The sequence below is a fragment of the Atractosteus spatula genome, chromosome 6 (assembly GCF_055471065.1).
Source record: "Atractosteus spatula isolate fAtrSpa1 chromosome 6, fAtrSpa1.hap1, whole genome shotgun sequence".
Lineage (NCBI taxonomy): Eukaryota > Metazoa > Chordata > Actinopteri > Semionotiformes > Lepisosteidae > Atractosteus > Atractosteus spatula.
The window spans coordinates 57,147,712-57,169,547 of record NC_142711.1 but is presented as its reverse complement, the minus strand read 5'-3'; the positions used below and the strand labels follow the sequence as shown (position 1 = coordinate 57,169,547).

At 31.7% G+C, this 21,836-nt stretch overlaps 1 protein-coding gene across 1 annotated transcript in view; it reads left to right on the top strand.

Annotated features, from left to right (window-relative positions):
• The window catches only part of LOC148833085 (cadherin-12-like), an 80,265-nt gene extending 58,647 nt beyond the window's left edge, over positions 1-21,618 (top strand). The window contains exons 7-11 of the mRNA XM_088918612.1: positions 6,310-6,446; positions 11,639-11,760; positions 13,275-13,392; positions 15,763-16,014; positions 20,489-21,618. Of these exons, the coding sequence (XP_088774738.1) occupies positions 6,310-6,446; positions 11,639-11,760; positions 13,275-13,392; positions 15,763-16,014; positions 20,489-20,991 (1,132 nt within the window). The 3' untranslated portion in view covers positions 20,992-21,618. The remainder of the gene's footprint in view (positions 1-6,309; positions 6,447-11,638; positions 11,761-13,274; positions 13,393-15,762; positions 16,015-20,488) is intronic.
• Positions 21,619-21,836: the final 218 nt, after the last annotated feature.

Sequence of the window (21,836 nt, the reverse complement as noted above, 5' to 3'; positions counted from 1 at the left end):
TTTAAAATCAATTGAGGATTTTGTGGATTTCATAGAATAGAGTTATACAATCACCCATATTAACACCATACAATAGGTATGACAGGCCTGTGTTAGGCATGATTTGTCACATCACAATCCAATGAACCACTACAATATGGAACATGAGTGAAATGGACTTTGAAAATATTGATCATATAATAATTTTGAGCAATATAAAATGGGTATATTGTATTATTTTACTTGAATATATGCAATGCTATTTTATAGTCAGAATTGAAGAGTCTTTTTAGTCTTTTAAATTAGGTTTGCTATAATGGGTAAATAGTATGATACTTACAACAAGCAGACACTCAAACACAGTTAATAAGGCTCAGAAAATGTACAGTACACCACTGAAAATGCATGAAGCAAAAACTGGAAATGATTGGTTACTGGAAGTTTGGTTACCAGAAAAGTTGGTTATTATGGTAACATAAACTGTTCCTTTAAGCTTTATGTGCACAAGAAAAAAAAAACATTGTTTTTTAAATGCAATATTTTTTAGAGTTATGTAACTTGGCTATGCTAACTGACTCCCATATTTATTTCCAAAGTTTATGCAGGTAAACATTCTATATACAGTTTCAAAAACTGTGAAACTACATCAGGCTTCAAGAGTATTTGTTTTAATATAAATTTTTTATAAAGTGTAACTAATGGAAGAGGTTGGACAATACAAAACTAAATGGATAGTTCTTGCTTGGCTGTTTAATATTTCACAGTAACCCAGATGCCATTGTTGTACTATGGAAAACAATTAAAAATGTGGTCATACACTACACAAAAGATAGAAGAGTGCTTCAAGAAGATGCTGTGCATAGCGAATGATGCTTTAGAGTGCTTCATCATTTCACTAGGGTATACTACTATATCTATATTTACAGCTTTTATTTCCATATCAAAGCTCACAAAGGGGCTAAAGAATTTTAAAGTGAATTTGTCTAAGCAGAGTTAAAACAAAAACAAAATAAACTTGCTGCTTATAGTGAGTTCTGGAATTCTCACTAATCCTAATGAGTATCCTAATGACCTCCTAGCTTCTGCAATACATTTTTTATACAACAGATTTCTTTGTCCAAGGTTATTTGTAAAATGACTAATAATTATTTTCATACTTTACAATGGTAAAGAAGTCTTAATTTACTTTATTAAAAAATGATCAGCTATTTTGTTTCAGTCACATGCAAACCAGTGTCCTTCCACATCAGATTTTAAAAGCATGTTTTGCAGAAATTAAGAAATGTATGAAATATCAACATGAAAATGAAAATGAAACATAGAATTTTCAACCTAAAGATGGTTTTAAATTCAAATTGATGTAATGAAATATGAAGATTGGGGAATGCCTGTAAAGTACAGTATGATATTGCCAAGAACACTTGATCCTTGCTTTGTCTTTAACAAAGTAACAGAACAGACAAATTATGTACCTTCATAACCTATTTATAAATCAAAGAAACTTTAAGTTTCCATAAAAAAACTAAAAGAATGGATTGGTACAAGTATGAATGAAAATCATACATAACAGTATACTGTACCATTATGATATAAGTATTATGTGATTTTTCTGTTTCTTTTCTGTCTTTTACTTTTGTGTGATTGAATTATAGGTGTCAAGTGTTTTATTATTAATTAAATAATAATTATTATTAATTTAATTTAATTTTCAACACATTAAAATTATTGTTTAGTGATAAACAAAATCCTTTAATCTTCATATAATAGGTAAATGCAAACATTTTTACTGCTGTTTTACATATGGCATCAGAACTGTACAGACTTCTCACTTAATTGACAGTCCACTTTGAAGAACAAGTGTTATTTCCTTTGTGTTCTCATTAGGCAATCTGCCTGTGTGAAACTCTGTGAGATTTAATTACTGGGGCTTTTCTAGAGGCTGTTGCTGCGAATAGATGAATCACCTGCACAGATGTTAGGTCTTTTGAGTGGAGCTATTCAATTAAGTTCAGTGAAAATACAGAGCTAGAGTGTAAAGAGCATGCAAATCAAAAGCCGAGACCCTTATACCAAGAACCAGAGTGTTATAAATTCTAAGAACTGCAAAATCCATAATTAAAGGGTGTAGAAGCATATTTTGCTTTGCATTTACTCACCTTTAGTATGTTATTTTAGTTAAAATTCCTGAATACATATTTATTGGAAAGCATCCATTATCTTTGAGGAACTGGAGTTGCCAATGTAAAATACACCCAGGCCCTGTGACATCAGTTTGGTGTTTTTAATGTACATTTTGTCATAAAACATCATTCAGTACATGCTAAAGAAAAGCATGTTCTGTTTGTAAAGCCACTTTGCTACATTTTCACATCCCAACATTTTTTGGCTTCTACTTTCCAGACACAGCAACACTTACTGTACAACCATCATGCAGTTTTCTTTTTATAGTGAAAAATCTTCCTTTATGTGAATATGGTTCGGTTATACAGTATGTGTCAAATATATGTCCATATTGCATGGTGTGTGTGATAATGATGTATTATTAGGCTACATTACAGCAAGAATAGATTATTTCTTCTTTTATTCTTTTTAGCTATTCACTAAAATGATAAAGCAACTTTATAATATATGCAGCACAATCTGCATGCATAATATATATTTGTTATTAAAGTTTTTCAGTAATGCTATGCTGGAGTCTTTCATGCTTCAAAATGCAAACTGTGCTAATGTTCTCTAGGGCATGTATTTAAAAAAGGAAAAAGCCACAAAATTATTATTATTAAGAATATAAAAGTGTTCTGTTTAAATGATCATTATTTCAGAAATAAGGCAGTCTACAAGAACTGATACTAGTAAATTATACTGTAGCTGACAAATTTGTTCACAACTTTCATGAACTGTAAGTAAATGTTGTTGAAGAAGAGCAAATTTATAATGCACAATGTTCAAACTTGTCAATACCCGTAAATGTCTTTTTACAAACTGTTATCCAACCCAGAGTGTATCCTGCCTTGTGCCTGTTTCTTGCTGGCTTCAGTTCTTGCTCCCCTGTGACCCAGTAATGGATAAAGCAGTTAGAAAATGGACGGGTGGAAATATATTTTTAAATTAAATGCTCTAATTTCTAAATAAATTCTAATAACAAATTGTCTCTGTATTAAATGTCTCAGAAAGTTTCTAGAAATATTTGGGAGTCACCTCTATTGTCAATGGGTATTAAAGGAGGCTGCACTTACTGTAGATGCAGAATAGTCCGTACACGGTCATCATGAGTATGGTAATTTTGTCCAAAGATCTAGGTAATTAATTATCAGCCTCAACAATCCTCATGACAATTATAAAAAATATTTAAGAACTTTGAGGTGTTTGTTTCATCATCATTTGAAGGACGTTTATGATTTTTTTCCCCAAATATTTAGTCAGAAAAGGTTCTGTGAGATTGCAAGATTAACTCACACTCTGGACATTGATTAGTAATATTAAGAAAACTTTGGTATCATCAAGATACTGTATCTCCAAGTCTAGCGTGTGACTTCAACTCAACTCAAATGACTTTGAATCTGGAAACAGAAGCAGAGCTCTAGAGCAACATAAAACTTAAAAAAAAAGAATTTGCCAATGAGGAATAAATTAACTCCAAAGTATAATGGGATCAAAGGATGTGACTGGATGGAATTTAGTATTTGGATGGTCTCATGAATTGTATGATTAGCTTAGATGGGTGAAATTAATCTGTAATGGACTGTCATCCCGTCTATGGTGTATTCTACCTTTCGCCTACTGCTTACCAAGATAGGCTCCAGATCTCTGACAACCCTTTATTGAATAAAGCAGTTAGAAAAAGAATAGATGGGTGAAATTCACGTTGAAAAAGAATGGCTTCTATTCTTCATAGAATAGAAATGGAACTGTCCTGCTTTAGGGTTGTTTTGCATTCTTTAATATCAGAGTACCAATGAGAACTGAAGGGAAGATCGATTCCAAAGCTTAAGCTTGGTCACAAATGCACTTCACAATAATACGAAAGAACAACACCTTGAGTTAAGCTTTATGAAAAAGTCAATCAAATCAAAAGCATAAATATGTGTGTTTCTGATATATTATCACAGTGTTTAGTAAAACATTATGGTATCAGCTAGAGAAAGCAGTGAAGGCCACACAATCTACTGTTAGAATGAATAACTGTCATAAGAAGTGTAAGAACCTATTAAAAGGCCTATTATAAGTGTCTCCCTGAGGTTACAAAAGTCAAAACATTGCTCAGCAAATGCTAAATGTCAAGATAATATATTTATAAATATATGTAACTATTTTGACAGATGTTCTATTTTACATACAAATATCAAAGATCATTACTAAATGGACAGCTGAATTTTTAATGCTTAAATTAACTTTTTGCAAAATTAAGAGATTAGGATGTGAAATATGATCTTAGCATATTAAATTATTGTGTAATCTTTTTGAAGCATAAATTCAAACCTCATTTAAAAAAATGAAAGGTTTTTACACTACTTGCAGTAGTATAACTACTTTTGCATTCTGTGAAATAATTTTTACATACCAGTATATTTTAAATTCAAATTAATTATTAAGTGCAAAATCTATAAAGTGGAATCTTCAAAACCTTGATTTAGTGCTCTAACAAAGACACATTTATATTCACTAAATCAAGAGAATTGGACTAAATGCATACATTTCAAACGATGATTTTGTGCCTACACATTTCCACATTTTAATGTATGCAGCTAAATGTCCTGTTTATATATTCTTTCTGCAAGAAACAAGAAACAGAAAACTGCATTTTAAAAGTGAATTCCTATATTCCAGTTCTATGAGTTCTTTCTTTTTGAAAGCAGGCAAAGTAGTCTTATTTTTTCTACTCAAAGTACAATACTTTTTTATTTGCATCACTCGGGTTAAACCTTTGAAGTAGACATTTCAGTAGTAGAAACTAATATTTTTAATGTAGAGTGAATGCATTTAAATTAATCAGTTACTTATATTAATATTTAAATTTAAAGATATTTAGCTTTAAATTTAACTCTAGCTGAAGTTCTCTTCTTCCTAAGTTGACAGTTCATGTGCTAATGTTCAAACGTCTCTGTTTGCAGAAATAATAATATAAAGAAAACATGTACTGGAGGCACATTTTTAATTTTGACAGTGTTGATCCATGTAGTCATAAAAATCTGCATCATTTGCTGAGAAGTAATAAGAATTTAGTCTGACTTATTTTTACAAAACAAGATAAAAATAAAGGGTAACTAAAGTATAGTTGAATCAGCATATGTTATACTGTTGAGGGTTTGTAATGCATTTAAATGCTGTTTGTTGATGTTGTTGGTCCTTATAAAAACTGATATATATTTTTTCCCATACAATGCCTACTAATAACAAAAATGTATTAAAACACTGTTCTTATACACCTTTTTCAATGTGTAAGGCAAGGCTTAAATAATAACATGAATAATAATTGTGAGCATACACTCACAAAAACAGAGACTTGTAACATATTTTGCAACCATATAAGCCAGTGCTAAGATATTGTATTCTTTAATTGTTTTTTCTGTTATTCTCTTTGTCTTTGTATTTTATGGAACACACTTTTCTGTCATTGCACTTCATGCTGTGATTTCCAAGTATGATGACTGCAGTTGTTTAAGTTAACTCATAAATAATAATACAATAATGGAAAAGAATCTTATGTGTAACGTAAAAAAAAAAAATACCTCCAATACATTTGAAGGTCTCCTGTGAAAATAAGTCCAGTACGCCGCAAAACTTACATAGTACACCCTAACAGTTTAGGAACTACAGTACTTAATAATTTGGATTGTACAGGCTGGAAAAGTATTTTTATCAACAATAAAATACAATTCCATTGATAACATAACATATTATTTAACATTTTGCATTGCTTCCATCTGTGAATTACTGTATCGGTAAGAAGCTTTGAAACATAATGCCCACAAGTCCCTTAGTGGTGAATCTGCAAGGTTATTCCATTCTTCCATCAATTTCATTTTTTCATTGATTCTTATTAATATGATTTTTAACACACTCCCTGCTAGTTAGTGGTAAGTATTTGATTGGATTTTTACCAAAAAACTGGAAAAGCTTACTAAAATGAGACTGAAGGCTCAGACATTATTTAAGAAAAATTAAAACATGTATAACACTACTTCATCTTTAACTAGGAAAGAAATAAAAGGAATACTATAACTCTAATAGAGAAGCCATACCCATTTTTACAGGAATACACTATTTTTAAAATAATATATAACAATATAATTATTATTTTCAAATAATAATATGCTTTGCTATTTTCAGGTATTCTATTGACTGGAAGAGTGATTTGGACAGCTATTTTGACATTGATCCAGTTAAGGGAACCATCTCTACAAATGAACTCTTGGATAGGGAAAACATTCCACAGCACAATATCTCCATTGTGGCAACTAAAGTTAGTAAGTATGACAAGAAATCAATTATGAGTTATGATTATGTCACAGTGTTTTCAGAGCTTATAAGAATGCTATATTCCATTATTTTAGTAATTCAATTTAATCGAAGCCACTAAGTACCATCTTTGGTAGAGGTGATTTTTATATACTTAGTCAATATGTTGCTTATGATTCAGAAATAACAATTCTCTGCAGTAATTGTTTATTCAGTATTTTTACAATTTGTTATTTTACTACAGATATTACTGTTATTTTCCATCATTTTATTTTATGACCTACATTATTTGAAAAACATACAGTGTTCCAGTGTAAACATGAGAAAATAATATGACTACTAAAAATATGTGCTATTGTGATCAGAGCAATCATTATCTTTATTACATTTTTGAAGAATTTTCTTTTGTCTTAGGCATTAACACCATATTCAACTGTACTAATAATTATGCAGAAATATGATTGTTCATAATCAATTTGTCATAAGGGTACTGATGTATAAAATCCAACCAGACCCATACTTTGATTTAATAGTGATAAGCAAATTTCCATAGAGCATGTCACACCTCATGTACCTTCTGAAGGTTTACCGAAATTATGTACTGCACTAACAGCACATTTTTGTAGAATTATCAATAAAAATGTACTCATAATACTTGCTATGTTACAGTATTACAAACTGCAATGTGGTTGCCATATAAATAATTGCATTCTGTTTTAAAAAAATATTCTTAAATAAAAGGTCTGCTGAACATAGAATTCTTGCTATTTCCATTGGTAGTGAACATTTTTGATAGTTGGCCAGATACTGTAGCTTGATTATTATATAATCAGTTTCTTGGAACAAGTATCATGCTTCAGCTGACCTGTACATAATGAGAGCATTGTGGAAAGAAACAGAAATGTCTGTCAGCAACTTATCTCTTTTCCCTTAACATCTGGGTACTGAAATCAAGTGTTAAGTGCTTTAGAAGGATAACACCATCATTATAGTTTTTTTCCATCATTGACAAGATAATTTAGGAAGAGCTGACTTTAAAATCAATAACTGTAATAAAAATAAAGATTTATTCCTATGACAAAATAAGTTTATTACCTCAAGTTAAAAAAGCTGAAGTAATACTTAATAATAAAACAATTGTCCAAGATTAAAATTCAGACTGAGAGATTATCACAGAAGGTTAGTTACAGAAAAATGTGAAATATTACATTTTGCAATAACTGGGCTGTGGTATGAATAAAGAAAAAGGGATACACTTGCCTGTATTTTCAAAATAATTGTATGAGGAAAATAAAATAACATAAAAATAAAACTTTTTTTATGATAAAAGTACAAAAATGTCGACTAAGTTGTGCTAGTATTATTGTTTAGTGAAATGGTACCATCTAGTGGGGATAAAGGCAAACTTAAAAAAAAGAATTATTTTATTATTATTATTATTATTATTATTTGTATTATTATTATTATTATTATTATTGTGTAAGAATGTATGTATAAAATATTGAAGAATGAAACATATGCAGATCAAAATGACAGCTAGATAAATTTGAAAATATTAGGAAAAATATAGTTTTATGAGGGTCAAAGTCCTTGTCTTTGGTCAAAGAAGGTGTCTGAAGTTTAACTACCAGGGCACAATATACTGTGTATTGCTTTCTAAGCTGCGCTGGTAACTTCTAGCTGGCACAGAACTTAAAATTAATAACATATACATTGATGATTTGTTCACAGAAAAGATTATTGATTGTTATGAATTCAATAATATACCACATATAAAAATACAACCATTTTATGTAGTGATATACTATTCTGTCATATTGTGCAATGCAGTTTACATTTGACTTTGTGTATCACTTTTTACGATATACTGTATATAGTATTTTTCATACCAATTGCTCCTTCTATGCAAATTATGCTTAATTAGCAAGTTACTGCTTATAACTGAGGGAAATATCTATTTTATTAATGTGCGTATTAAAGTATCTTTTTTAGGGAGAATAACATTGATAGGGTGCAATTTTAGCCATCTGGAATATGGAAAGCAGTGGCTTCATTGGTATTATAATCCAATATTTAATTTATTAGTGTTGAGTCTAAAGGGTTTTGATGAATTTGGTTTTATCTGGACAAAGTGTTATGTAATATGAGGTTGAATAATAAATATAAGTAAATACATAAATGTAATGATTTTTACATCTACATGGACCTGCTATAACGTAGATGCAGTATATATGATCTGTCTGTATTTAAATGCCTCAGTTGTATGCCCTGTGAATGGCAACAATATGCCACTGAAAGAAAAAAGGAAGTGAGTAAGTTATTGTTGGAGAGCCAAAGCATGTGAAGACAAATATGAAACTGTAAATGTATGTTCTGTGTGAACTCATGATATTTTTCAATTAGGGATGCTTGCAAGTTTGATTAATCAATGCTCACCTGCCTATTACTAATTACTTATATGCAGCAATTGAGTAAATGCGAATTAAATAAAATGTTTATTTGAATGTTTCAAAGTGCATTACATAATTTATGCATATCCATGTCAAATGAATTGAACCCACAGGAAAATATATTAATATATTTTGAAAATGGTTCTGAATTTCTATTTCCAAATATAATATAGAGATTACTTTCTTGCATCTTACAAGAGCAAGTACAGTTGTGTCTCATGATGTCCTTACAAGCCCTCATCTACTCACTAAGAATTAAATGTTGGACAGCAATTTAGCAAAGGTGCTTCAGTTCTTTGGGAATCTCAAATCTAGTATCTTTAGTGGTAAAGCCATTTAGGAACACAGTGATGCCAGAATTTAAATAGTTGCAATCTCTGGACAGCTGCTTAAAACAACCTCATCAGAAGGTTGAAATGTCATCGAAACCACAAGAAAAAAAAAAGGTGGCTGTTGAAAACCGTTTGCAGCAACGCTTGAAGTGAAATGTGTATGAAGGATCCTACAGATCCAGCCATTCAAAATGAGCAAGGTTAAACAGCATTAAATTGCTGTTGACGTTGCGCAACATGCCGCCTCATACCACAACATACTGCATGGTTTTTGAAATACGATAATAGTATCCAGAAATACCTTGTTAAACCGCCAGGTGGAGCTAATTAAGCTAATTAACTTCTCATGTACAGCATTTGAGCTGTCATCAGAAAATGCTTGGTTTCGAATCCCTGTCACAGGGACAATCTTTTTCCAATTAAGAATTTAAGTTGTATACTGTTAAGACTTTTAATAATTTAAAACTGTGTATTACAGCGTGTTAAACATTAAACATTGCAAAGTTGGTATATTTTATAAAAGCAAGATTGCTCAGTTGGACAAAAGTACACAACCTTCCACCTTCATCATACATAATTTAATTATGCATAAATATTTTATGCATCAAAGTCTTGGTAAGTTACAGTGGGTTCTGGTTTTAACGTGCTTGTTCTGACATCATTAAGCTTATATTCTGTACTTCATAAAAAGTCACAACGTTTTATCCTTTTCTAAGAATACGTAGTAAGAACATCACTTGCTGTTAATGTAAAAAGATAAATGTTGTAGTGATTTAACATCAATTGATAGTTATATGAATATGGAATTGTGTACCTATTTAGCTAAAATTTCACAGGTGGACATTTTGGAAACTTTTTGACATCCGTTTGTTTTTAAAAAAAACTTTTATTGTCCTTGTAGTGGTAAAGGACAAAGCACTGCACCCAATGGTTCAAAGCGCGATCAGAGTATTACTTTCGGTTTGTTTCTTATATAGTGAATACATGAAAAAAGTCCACTATTTCTTGTTGGCTCTGGTGTGAATTTGTGTATCTGGATAAATTAAGTGATGGTTTTGTGATTAAGGATTTCTTCGCGAAATAACAAAGTTAAACAAAGGAGGGAAGAAGGGTTATTTTTACAATTGCCACTCCAAGATTCTGACTGATTTGAAATCATACAGTAGTTATATGTATTGGATGGTGCTCTATTTTATTAACAGACACTCTGACTCAAACCTGTGTTGTACAGTGATATAGACATGGGTAATGTCATCCCTATTTAACAAATCCTGCTAAACTAGAAGCATTGCAGAAGGTGATAAACTGTACATTATTTACTGGAGTTCGGTTGAAGTCTGGAAAGAAGTCTGAGAAACCCCCCTGTTTATTGGTACTAATAATTTGATGAGACGTCACGGTTCTGTACATATTACAGAAAAGTGAACACTGAAACTCCACCAGACATCGTATGTACTGTTTAGCCATAGTCAAGGACCGATGCGCTGTTCCCAATCACATACTGCGGTATAATGAGCTAATCTGCGGATAATTTCACGCAGTATGGGGTTTACTGCTCATTTTGAATGGCTGCATCAGTAAGTAAATAGCTTGTTTTCTCCATGTACCATCATTAAAAAAATTGACAGGTTGCTAGCAAAAATGGGACAGTGGAGGAGGTAGGGGCATAGCACCATACATCAAAAAGAGCATTCAAAAATATGGACCTAAAATTGAGGAATCAACAATCTACAATATAATGCATGACTTAGATTTCTAAAAATATAAAAAAACATAGTGTTAGTAGTATACTACAGACAAGCACTATGAGTTATCATTTATATTGCAGACTTATATAATAAAATCAAGAATTTACTACTAACGTGCATATAATAAAGGGGAAAACTGACTGTAATTGTACAGTGCCTTCTATGAATATATTAAAAAGTGGAAAAAAGAAATATAAATATAAATATATACTTATAATTATACTTGCATGACTGGATATTGCAGTCAAAACAAAAATATATTTATTTAAATCATATCCAAGACACAACTATACTGTACCTCTTTCATGAAGAAATGTGTATTTGGCAAATCAAACAAAACACATATTCTTCAATTAAATCATATTATACTAAAATCCAATCTGTTTTATTTTTTAACCATGTCAGTAAATGTAACATGTCTTTAATCAATGTGTTTCTAACCTGATTGTCCTTACCCAAGGTGTTAGGTGGGATTTAGTCAAGCCTGCTATTCCAAATTGTATCTCTAGATGGCAGTGCTGTATTGGTTTATATTAAAACATTCAGCCAGTATATGTCAGGCATATTATGATGTTTAATCTACATGTATTTTGTTACTTTAATCTGTTTTATACAAATTACACAATGTCCGCAGCTTGGATGAAATACTGTTTTCTTTTTCTTCAACCAGATAATCCAGTCCTGACTAGTAAAGTTGATGTCACAGTCCATGTGCAGGATGTTAATGAGTTTCCTCCAGAATTTGCCATACCTTATGAGACTTTTGTTTGTGAAAATTCCAGAGTAGGCCAGGTAAGTAAGATATATATATATCTTTTCACAAAAACAGACGCAAATATATTTATATATAAGGAACAAGAAATAGGGTTATTCCACGGCCGAAACGTTGTGTTTTCTTTTTTTCCAGCATGGAATAAACCTAATACTTGTTCCTTTGCAGCCTATGTATGCTGGCGCAGCTACCCACCTGAACTATTTATATAATATATCACATGCATATACAGTATGTGATTTATAGGTTAATGTTGTGAGCTGCATTAGTCTACAGCAAACAAATAAGTAGAGGTAAATACCTCTAAAAAATAAACTGATGAAAATGAGCTAGGGAGCATACTTCAGTTGTCTTTCTGTACATGCCATGCTGCTTTTCATATCTTTATTTTTACTTTTAAGAATGGAATTGACTTCTGCTTCTTCCTGTATAATGTGTGTACAGTATATACAGTATAGAAAGAGAATCAAAAACTGTAAATTGATTCCCAGGTTTAGATAGATCAATATATTATGCATGTAAGGATAACACATGCAAAATGCAACTGTGTTTTATGGGTTTTGGAGCCACCCTTTCCATATTTAATCCATCAGCTAGGTCAGTACTCATCATAACATAATCATGTTGATTGTTGTGAATTTGCAGCTCATAACCTATGAGATTAGCAGGAAGATTGGAGGAGGACACTTAAACAAGAGCTTCTCAAGGGATGCCCACACATACTCTGCAAGGGTCATGGCTCAGTGATTAGCTAAATCACATCAAAATTGTAATTCTCTGAATATCATTGATTGGCAATCTGTATGACTGGATGTGCACTGCTGATGGTCTATACATATGTACTTGAAACATGGTTAAGTAAAACAGAATTGGGCAGACTTTTTTGGGAAAAATAAGTCACCAGTTCAACCCAATCTTGCAACTTTCAGGTGCAGATTACACAAACGAGGTTCCATTTCTAAAGTCACTGTAATAAATTACAGGCTTCTAAGGCAATATAACAGATTTGTCAGTATTTTAGTACAACAGAGAGTGGTCTTGGTCTTATTATAACTTATTCTCTGTAAACAAGAGGTCTGCTTATAAAATAAAATTAACATGCATTTTGACTAGTTTCTATGTAATCCTAAAGGAACTATAAAAAATATACTGCTGTGTTCCTCCAGAAAAAAGCAGTTTGGGACAGTAGCATCTTACTATGCTTATTAAAACTGCAAACTTTATTGGTTAATGCCTTTGATGCACTTATCTTTTTTAAATTGTATTTTCATGCATATGTGACACGTGTAATGTTTGCACACAAAAACGCACAGAAACTTGCTACTATTTTTACAGATGTTACAGCTCAGTTGTTTGTATCACAAACCCATATGACTTACTAAGGTGTTTTATTTTTATTAGTAATTAACATTAATATTAGTATTTCTAAACACTAATGTTTAAATACCAGTAATATTATTTATAACAGTTCCCTCATTTGGCTTTCTTCTCACACATAATGCACAGGCTTTACTTTTGTATCTTTTTTTTCCAGCTAATTCAAACTGTTAGTGCAAAGGACAGAGATATGTCCCCTGCTGGTCAGAAGTTCTTTTTTAAATCACCACAAGAAACCATTAAAAATCCAAATTTTACAGTCCAAGATTACGGAAGTAAGTAATTCTTTCTGTTTAATTCCTTTGAGATACTGTAAGTAAGGCAATCTGGAGTAAAAGATGTTCAGTGCAATGAAAAAGAACTAATCAAACATGCATCTCAGCGTTAGAGAGTATATGATTCAGTTTGACTTCTGTATACCTTAAAACAGACTTTAGTTAGACCTAAAGCATAATAGTCAAGAACATCTAAAAATATGTTCTAAAAAGAAAAAAAAACATCTTCATGGTCCCTTGTAGGAATACTTTATTATTTTTATTGAATATACTAATTTTGAAAGTATATATATAAAATAAGGAACAAGTAAAGGTTTATTCCATGCTAAAGAAGGCCACATCCGAAGAAGACTCCACAGCCAAAATGTTGTGTTTCCTTTTTTCTCTTTTCTGCATGGAATAAACCTTTACTAGTTCCTATAAATAAAATAAATTAGTATATCTCAAAATTTTTATTGGGTATGTTGCATTTGCTAAATTAGATTTCATATCTCTCACTTATAGAGTTGATTTGTGTAAACAAAATGTTCTACATTTATTTGTATTGTTCTCAGAAAATAATTGGTTCTTTTTTTAAAAGCAAGTATATTGTAATAGAATTCTGGGCTTTTACAAATACAATATAATCCTAACAAAAGATTAAAAGTAGATTTAATTTGTTATATCTATGATAATGTACCACCATGGTAGGGTATTTTTTTACTTCATTCTTAATGGAAAATCTCATTTGCACCATCATGGTGTTGAAGATTAACCTGACAAAATTCTTGCATGAAAGGACTGTCTCATTCTATTTAAATTTTCGGTTTTTAAGTAGAAACAAACTTTTAACACATGGCTAACTTCTGATGTGTGAAGACAGGCATACCAGGAAGTTAGGAAAGAAAATAAACCTGTACATGTAAGGTGTGTTTTAATCGTTCATCTTCAGCCAAAAGCTCTGGCACCCCCTGTCAAGTAAATCCTTGTTAATTTGAGTGGAACAAACTAATGCTGACGGGGTCAGTTAGCCTTCCTTTAGAGGATGAGCACATCCTGTGTTCTGCTTGACACATTCTCGGTCTCTTAACGACAGTTTAGGATGTTATTCACTTTGACCAAAATGCACCTGAAGGCCTGCAACTTATTGTTTTCTTCTCAGTAAGGAATTAACCTTCACCCTGTGCTGGAATAGGCTGGGCTATAGCACAAATAAAATGCAAGTGCTCTCTTGAGTGTGTTAAGCCCAGCAGTAGCCATTGGCAGTTTAAAAGTTTTGAATCGCATGACCTAAAGGGGGTAACTTAAGGTTATTGCTTCTTGGTTGTTGATGTTCTACCAGCAAGAATGAATCTTCAGATACAAACACGATACATGCTTTCTAAGCAGTTGTGATATTCCATCTTTTTAAAACTATAATTCCTTACTAGCATAAATAATATACATTATAATTGAATTACACTAATACTGCAAGGCTTAGTGCACAATGCCAGAAGAGCCTGAAGGTAAAATAATGAAATACTGTATCTCAACATTGTTTGGAATGCATCTTCATGATGTTTCATCTGTAGAATTCAGATAATTTCTTATATATCCCTTGTGAGATTATGTTTAATTAATGTGTTGCACTGAATATGTCATAAAGGAATACTAATACTGAAAGCTATTGGTGTTAGAAATCAGTATCCCAACACCAATCAACCAAATATATAGTCTAGACCCATTTTTTAGAAAAAAAGCATCATTATTCATTTTTATAAGATATGTCTACTGTGGTCTCTTAAGTCTAATATTTATTTAAAAAAAATACAATTATTTTCAATGTCACAGTTTCACTTTCAATCTAATTTTTAGATATTCAGAGTGTAACCTGTATATATAAATTATTTCCACATCAGTTATGCTCATACAATGTGGAGCCATTGCAGAAAAATTGAAAATATATTTTTATAAAGACACTAGATGTATTTGCAAAATGATTAACAAAAGACATACACTTTCAAACATACAAATACTAAATATGAGTTAAATAAACATTTGAAAATTATACAAATTAATGGAATACTTGATGCAACACGTATACAGACATTTAATTTGTTACATTTGTAACAATTTAAGTAATTTTAGTTTTAAGTTCAGGAGAAATTGCCGCACAAATATTAGAATATGAATTTCCGCACCAACTTTTTAATTAGCTTGGTAACCAAAACATTATAGTTGGATGCAGCTGTCCTATCCAAATGACTTCAAGTACTGCCTTTTTACAACGTATGTTCTTTTTACAAGTATCTGCTTGTATTTTGTTGCAACACTAGCACATTGCCCATTTTTCACAAATGTCTCGCTATTTTTTTTATTAATTTGAAGTAATTCTTTTTTGTTTTATTGCAGACAACACAGCTGGGATTCTCACAAAACTGAGTGGGTTTAGTAGAAGATTGCAAGACATTTATTTTCTACCTGTTGTAATAGAAGACAGTGGGTATCCAGTCCTCAGCAGTACCAACACTCTGACTATTCGAGTCTGTGGATGTGATACTGATGGCTCCCTCTTATCTTGCAATGTTGAGGCAATCTTCTTGCCAGTAGGACTCAGCACAGGGGCACTGATAGCAATTCTTCTATGCATCATAATACTCTTAGGTTAGTTTTTTTTTCTTTACCATCTTTTTTATTTATTCCTATTTTATGGCTAGTCTATAATATGTTTACTGTGTTTTCCATGTGTATTCAAAAAATCAGAAAACATAGAAAATATATTTATGAAAACCATTAACATCTTTTCTGCATAGGATTGACTCATTAGGTAGATTTTTTCACACTCATGTTTAATTTTTTATTGGGTTAGATTTCCCAATCTATCTGAGTGAAAATAATATCTTCCATAATAACTATTTCTTCCTTTCAACTTACATTTATGTTTTCATTAAATTATACAGGAACAAGTAATAGGTTTATTCCATGCTGAAAAAAACAAAAAAAAAAGAAGAATGAAAACACGTTTTTGGCCGTGGAGGCTTGGGTGTTCTCCCGCTACATTACCTTTGCTTACTGCCTTGTCTTTCTCACACCTGAAGAAGGCTCCACGGCCGAAACGTTGTGTTTTCTTTTCTTCTTTTTATTGTTTTTTTCAGCATGGAATAAACCTATTACTTGTTCCTTTGCAGCCTACGCATGCTGACGCAGCTACCCACCTTAAATTATACAGTACTACCATTATGAATCACTATGCATTTACAAGTATCTTTACAGTTCTGACCCATATAGATGCTGAGACATATGAATAATAAAATTCCTGTGCCAGCTGAATAATTAAAAGTCTATTGTAAATACTGTATATTAAAATATATATTAATGGTGAGTTATTTCTGACAAAAAAATCAAATAATAAAGACAAATTTTCATAGTACTATGGATAATTGCTTATATCTATCTTTCAGAAAAGACTGTAGCTTATAATATGGGCTTTAAAATAACAGAATAGAACTACTTTACTTAATTTTGGTTCTTCAACTCTTTCAACTTTCTTTATACTGAATCAAAATCAACATTCAAATTGCAAGAATGTTACAGTACCCTTTGAAAATATTGCTATTACAATGACAAATACAGCGCAAAAACATTCATTTTGCTAAATAAAATATAACCACATTCCTCATTCCAAATATTTTATTCTCACAGTGGCTGATAATGCTGAAACAATAAAAAATATACACATACATACTATATACATACAATTTTTTTACTGTGTTAATTCATTTACTTGTGGCAAGGCTCATGATTTTGTTATGTTATTGACTATTACGCTTGTTTACAATATAGGACAAATGCCTAGTTTCCATGGAAGCTTCAGAGTCAAGTCTCTCATACCTTTTCTAATTGTGCAACAAAGGAATGGAAACAATCACATCATGATATGTAATTTTTCTTTTATATGCAGAAATATCTTCACAAGTTAATAATCACTATATTACACTGTTTATTTAAAGTGTTGTGCCAAACAAAGGGTATCAGCCGAAAGTTTGTGTGTTGAAAGTCATCTTTATTTCATATGCATATGGGAGTCTTGCTCTTGTATGCAAGACTCAAAAGACAGCGCTTACAGTCCTCTTTTATACAGTGAAACAAACGATACAAGATACACTCCCACATGAATCTCTGCTTTCATTGTGGCCATATATGGTCATTCTAGAAAGCTGACCAGTACCAATGTTTTCTTTTCTGCTGGCTTGTGCTACAAGCAGCCCCTTCTGCTTGTACCTGAATAGACCATTTGTTACAGGAGAGGTCACTCGGTCATTTCCCTGAGAACTATGCCAGCTATGCGTAAAGATACAGTGTGGCTATATTATCTTTTGAGACAAGACATCCTGAGACAGAGTTAGTAAAATATAATTACAGAAATAGATAGCCAACAAGATATAATACAAACGTTTAGTAAAAACTTTTAGTTAATTCCTTCAAAAGTATATACCACATTTCCTGTCATTTTACTGTCCGTTTTTCTTATAGAAGGTTTTCTCCACTTTTGTTACAATGATAAAATGGACTGGTATAGTATTTGTATTTATGCGTGCAAATACAAATGTACAATTCATGTTGTAAAGTTACAGTTTGATTACATTTGTAAGATATATACAGTGGTTAGCATTGCTGTCTTGCAATACTAGAGTCCAATATTCACTTGGTTTCCTGTGCGTGTTCTGGTTTCCTCCCACAATCAAAAGACATACTGGGAGGTAAATTTGGCTTCTGGGAATACTGTCCCTGGTGTGAGTGTGTGTAATTGTGTCTGTGCTTGCCATGCCATAGACTGGTGTCTAGGGTGTACCCTGCCTTGCACCCATTTCTTGCTGGGATAGGCTCCAGCTCTCCTGTGACCCTGATTTGGAAGAAGCAGTTAGAAAATGGATGGATGGATGCTCATTTCATTTGTGCAGAGAATTTATTTCATAGGGATGCTTTTGCTTTCTTGCTTCTTAAACATACACGTCTGTGACATTTGAAATTTGTGTGTTCAGCCTTTTCTGTATTGAGCCATTCCCTGATTTTTCCTCTCCAGTTCCCCACATGATTTTCTCCCTTAAAGATATTTTAAAGATATTCATCTAGAATAATATAAAACAATTTTTAAAATATATCTTAAGATTTTCATGATACATAATTAGCATGTATTTTGAAAACAGTCTAATATTTTTTTTACTTATATTATATATGAAATTCTCCTGTCACTTATCCTAGATAACAGTTTACATTGTACCCCAAGGGGCATGATTATGTCAAGGTAATCCACTACTTTCTAGGCAGCGTGTCTTAATACTTTCAAGGGACTTTGAGGAAGAGTGCAGTTTTCATGCAAGTCAAATTTTCTTTAAAACAAAAATGTTTTCTAGTACATGGGAAAGACATATAATAATTATTTTACCATAAAATAAGTGTAACATAATCACATCGGTACAGTAATAGTAGTACAATAAGGTTTGAAAATTAGTCTTGGTATTGATCTGAAAAATTCTGCTTATCTCAGGAAGCACAGTAAACAAAATAAATCAAATGTCATTTTTTTCTATAATTAAATTAAATGAGATTTGCATTTAGTTTTATTCTTTGCTCCAAGACAGATGTTCACAACTCTGGGTCTGAAGAAACACAGCATCTTCTGGTTTTTGCTCCAGCCAAATTTATAACAGGCCCATTGATTTCAGTTTTCTATTTGCGGGATATTTGCAAGTTTGCCAGCAGCACTTAAAACTCGAAGGTAATTTTGGGGGGTTTCAGAATCAGAATCCTTATTGTGGCATGTTGTGTGAAATGTAACTAACTGGACCTCTGCAGAAAACACTCAGTGTTGTAGTGTCTGATACAATGTCATTCCCACCTGTGTCTATTCATCATCAATTCATCATATAGTAAAAGCTGTTTAGTCAGAAATGATGGCAAACAAGTTGAGGACAAGCAGTGTGAAGTTGTATATATTGAAATTGGTGGAAACAGAACCTTTGAAGTATTGTGTTTTTTTACACTCCGGACTGAATGAAGAAACAAGTTAAATAAAAATATAAATAACTAAAAGTCTAGCAAGCATATCAGTTAAGTCATCAATTATCACTGAAGATTCCTCCAAGGCCAGGGTTTGGAACAAATGTTCTGAAATAGATGCTATTCAATATTGTTGAGTGCATTTTGGAAAACAGTTTAGAAAACACCTAACATTTTGAGCAATTATCTTTATCCTGTGTACAAATGATGACAAAGTATTCATGCAAGACATTCTTTATTAAACTTTTAAACAAAAATGGGACATTTAATATATTATTTTGATTATTAACTTCACTTATTAATTTCATTATTTGTTATGAAATATTACTTGGGATGATTTTCTAGAAGAATAAAGCATAAAACTATATTTGACTGCCTAGCATTCTTGTCAACATTTTCCTTGTTCCCAGTTGCCAGGAGTAGTAAGGTAAAAGCAATCTGATATTGTCTTTCATCCTTTCAACAAAAACAACCTAAATCATTGCAATAGTGCTCTCAAGATACACATTTGAATTGTAGAGTAAGCCATGCTGTAGAAACAATGCATTTACAGATTTCTTCAGGCACATTTTTTAATATTGAACTGAAAAGTAAAGTAAATTGAGTAGGTGGAAACCATACGTGAATATAACCAATATCTATAAACAATCCCCAAGCACCCAATACACAAGTTTTCATATGGGTCCCTGTTTTAATATCAAATACTAAAACTGCTTGACATTTTATTGAAAAACTTCACATGAATTTGAATAACAAATCCCAATTTGTACATTACATGGCATCATATGCATCATTATATAAGTACAAACCTACAAGAAAATGTTGGAATTTTGGAATAATAATGCAGCAGCTTTATCAATATTGGTTCAACATGTTAAAACCATATATATTTATATATACATGCATTACATGTATTTGCACAAACATCTTTATATTTCTAAAATTTAAATATGGCATGTAGTTAGTATATGCCTTTTACAAGTGTTTAATATTTTCTTTCATATTATTAAATTATTATGATAAATTATTATATTAATGTTCAGTTATACAATTCAATTATTGTTTTGTTTATTTGCAGTGATTGTGGTACTTTATGTTGGACTCAGGAGACAAAAGAAGAAGGAGACCTTGATGACATCAAAAGAAGATATCCGGGACAATGTTATCCATTATGATGATGAAGGTGGTGGTGAAGAAGATACCCATGCTTTTGACATTGGCACATTGAGGAATCCCAAGGTGATTAAAGACAACACATGTAGAAGAGACGTAAAACCGGAGACCGAACCTTGCCCTAAGATACCTGTTTCTCAGGACAGCACAGATATCAGAGATTTCATTTGCCAGCGGCTGCAGGAGAATGACTTTGATACTGCTGCACCTCCATATGACTCTTTGGCAACATACGCATATGAGGGAGAAGGATCAGTAGCAGAGTCCTTGAGCTCTATTGAGTCACTTACTGCAGATACTGATGAGGATTATAATTATCTCAATGAGTGGGGACCTCGTTTTAAAACTTTAGCAGGGATATTCGGAGAGCAAGAATCACATCTGGATACAAAGGAAAACAATCTATAATATTGTGAAAAAAGGTCTGGAAGAGAATTTATTTTATATGAGCACCCATTTTTTCCTACTCTCTTCCAAAATGAAATTTAAGGAAAGAAAGTCAAAGGAAACAAGCCAGCCTTCAATTACTATTCATAGTTTTGTTTTGTTTTTTCTGCTCTGTTTTGTTTGTAAGACCTAGGGGAAATGAAGACTAGGTAAAGGCAAAATGCAAGAATTCTCTTTACTGTTCTTAAAAAAGTGCCTCAAGAACCTTTTTTTTAAACCATCGCAGTAAAAATCTATTTTCTTTCAAGTTTGAGCCCCCCAAAATGGAATAGTATCAAACAAAGTTTAACTGTGAAAAGCAATAATGTTTTCCTGTGGTAACATTATTAATCAAAAAGTTTCTGGGGGCATTAAAGTGGCCCTATTTGGCCAAAGATGGATGCACTGTATATATATTTGCTTGTTTGTTTGTTTTTAAGTGACTTGAGGTTTTATTTGGTAATTAACCATAACTCACAATCAAAGGATATTTGAATCATTGGGGGAGGGGGCCTGCTGTAAAGACTTGTATTTGTTTGTTGTAAAAATAATTTAGGGCTAATCATGAAATATTAAGATTCAGGTTATGTAATAAACACTGTTTTTTTTCTTAAACACAATGTGCAGCTTGTTTGGTAACTCTTAAATAAATGCTTCTCAGAAAATAAGATATTGAATGACTTAGACACATTAACCTGGTTCTGGGGCTTGTCAGACTATTTGAAGTTGATCAACAATCCCTGTTAATATAAATTCAGATTATTTTTGTATAAATAATATCTGTATAAATGTATAGATTTATTTACACTTCATTATATACAGTACAT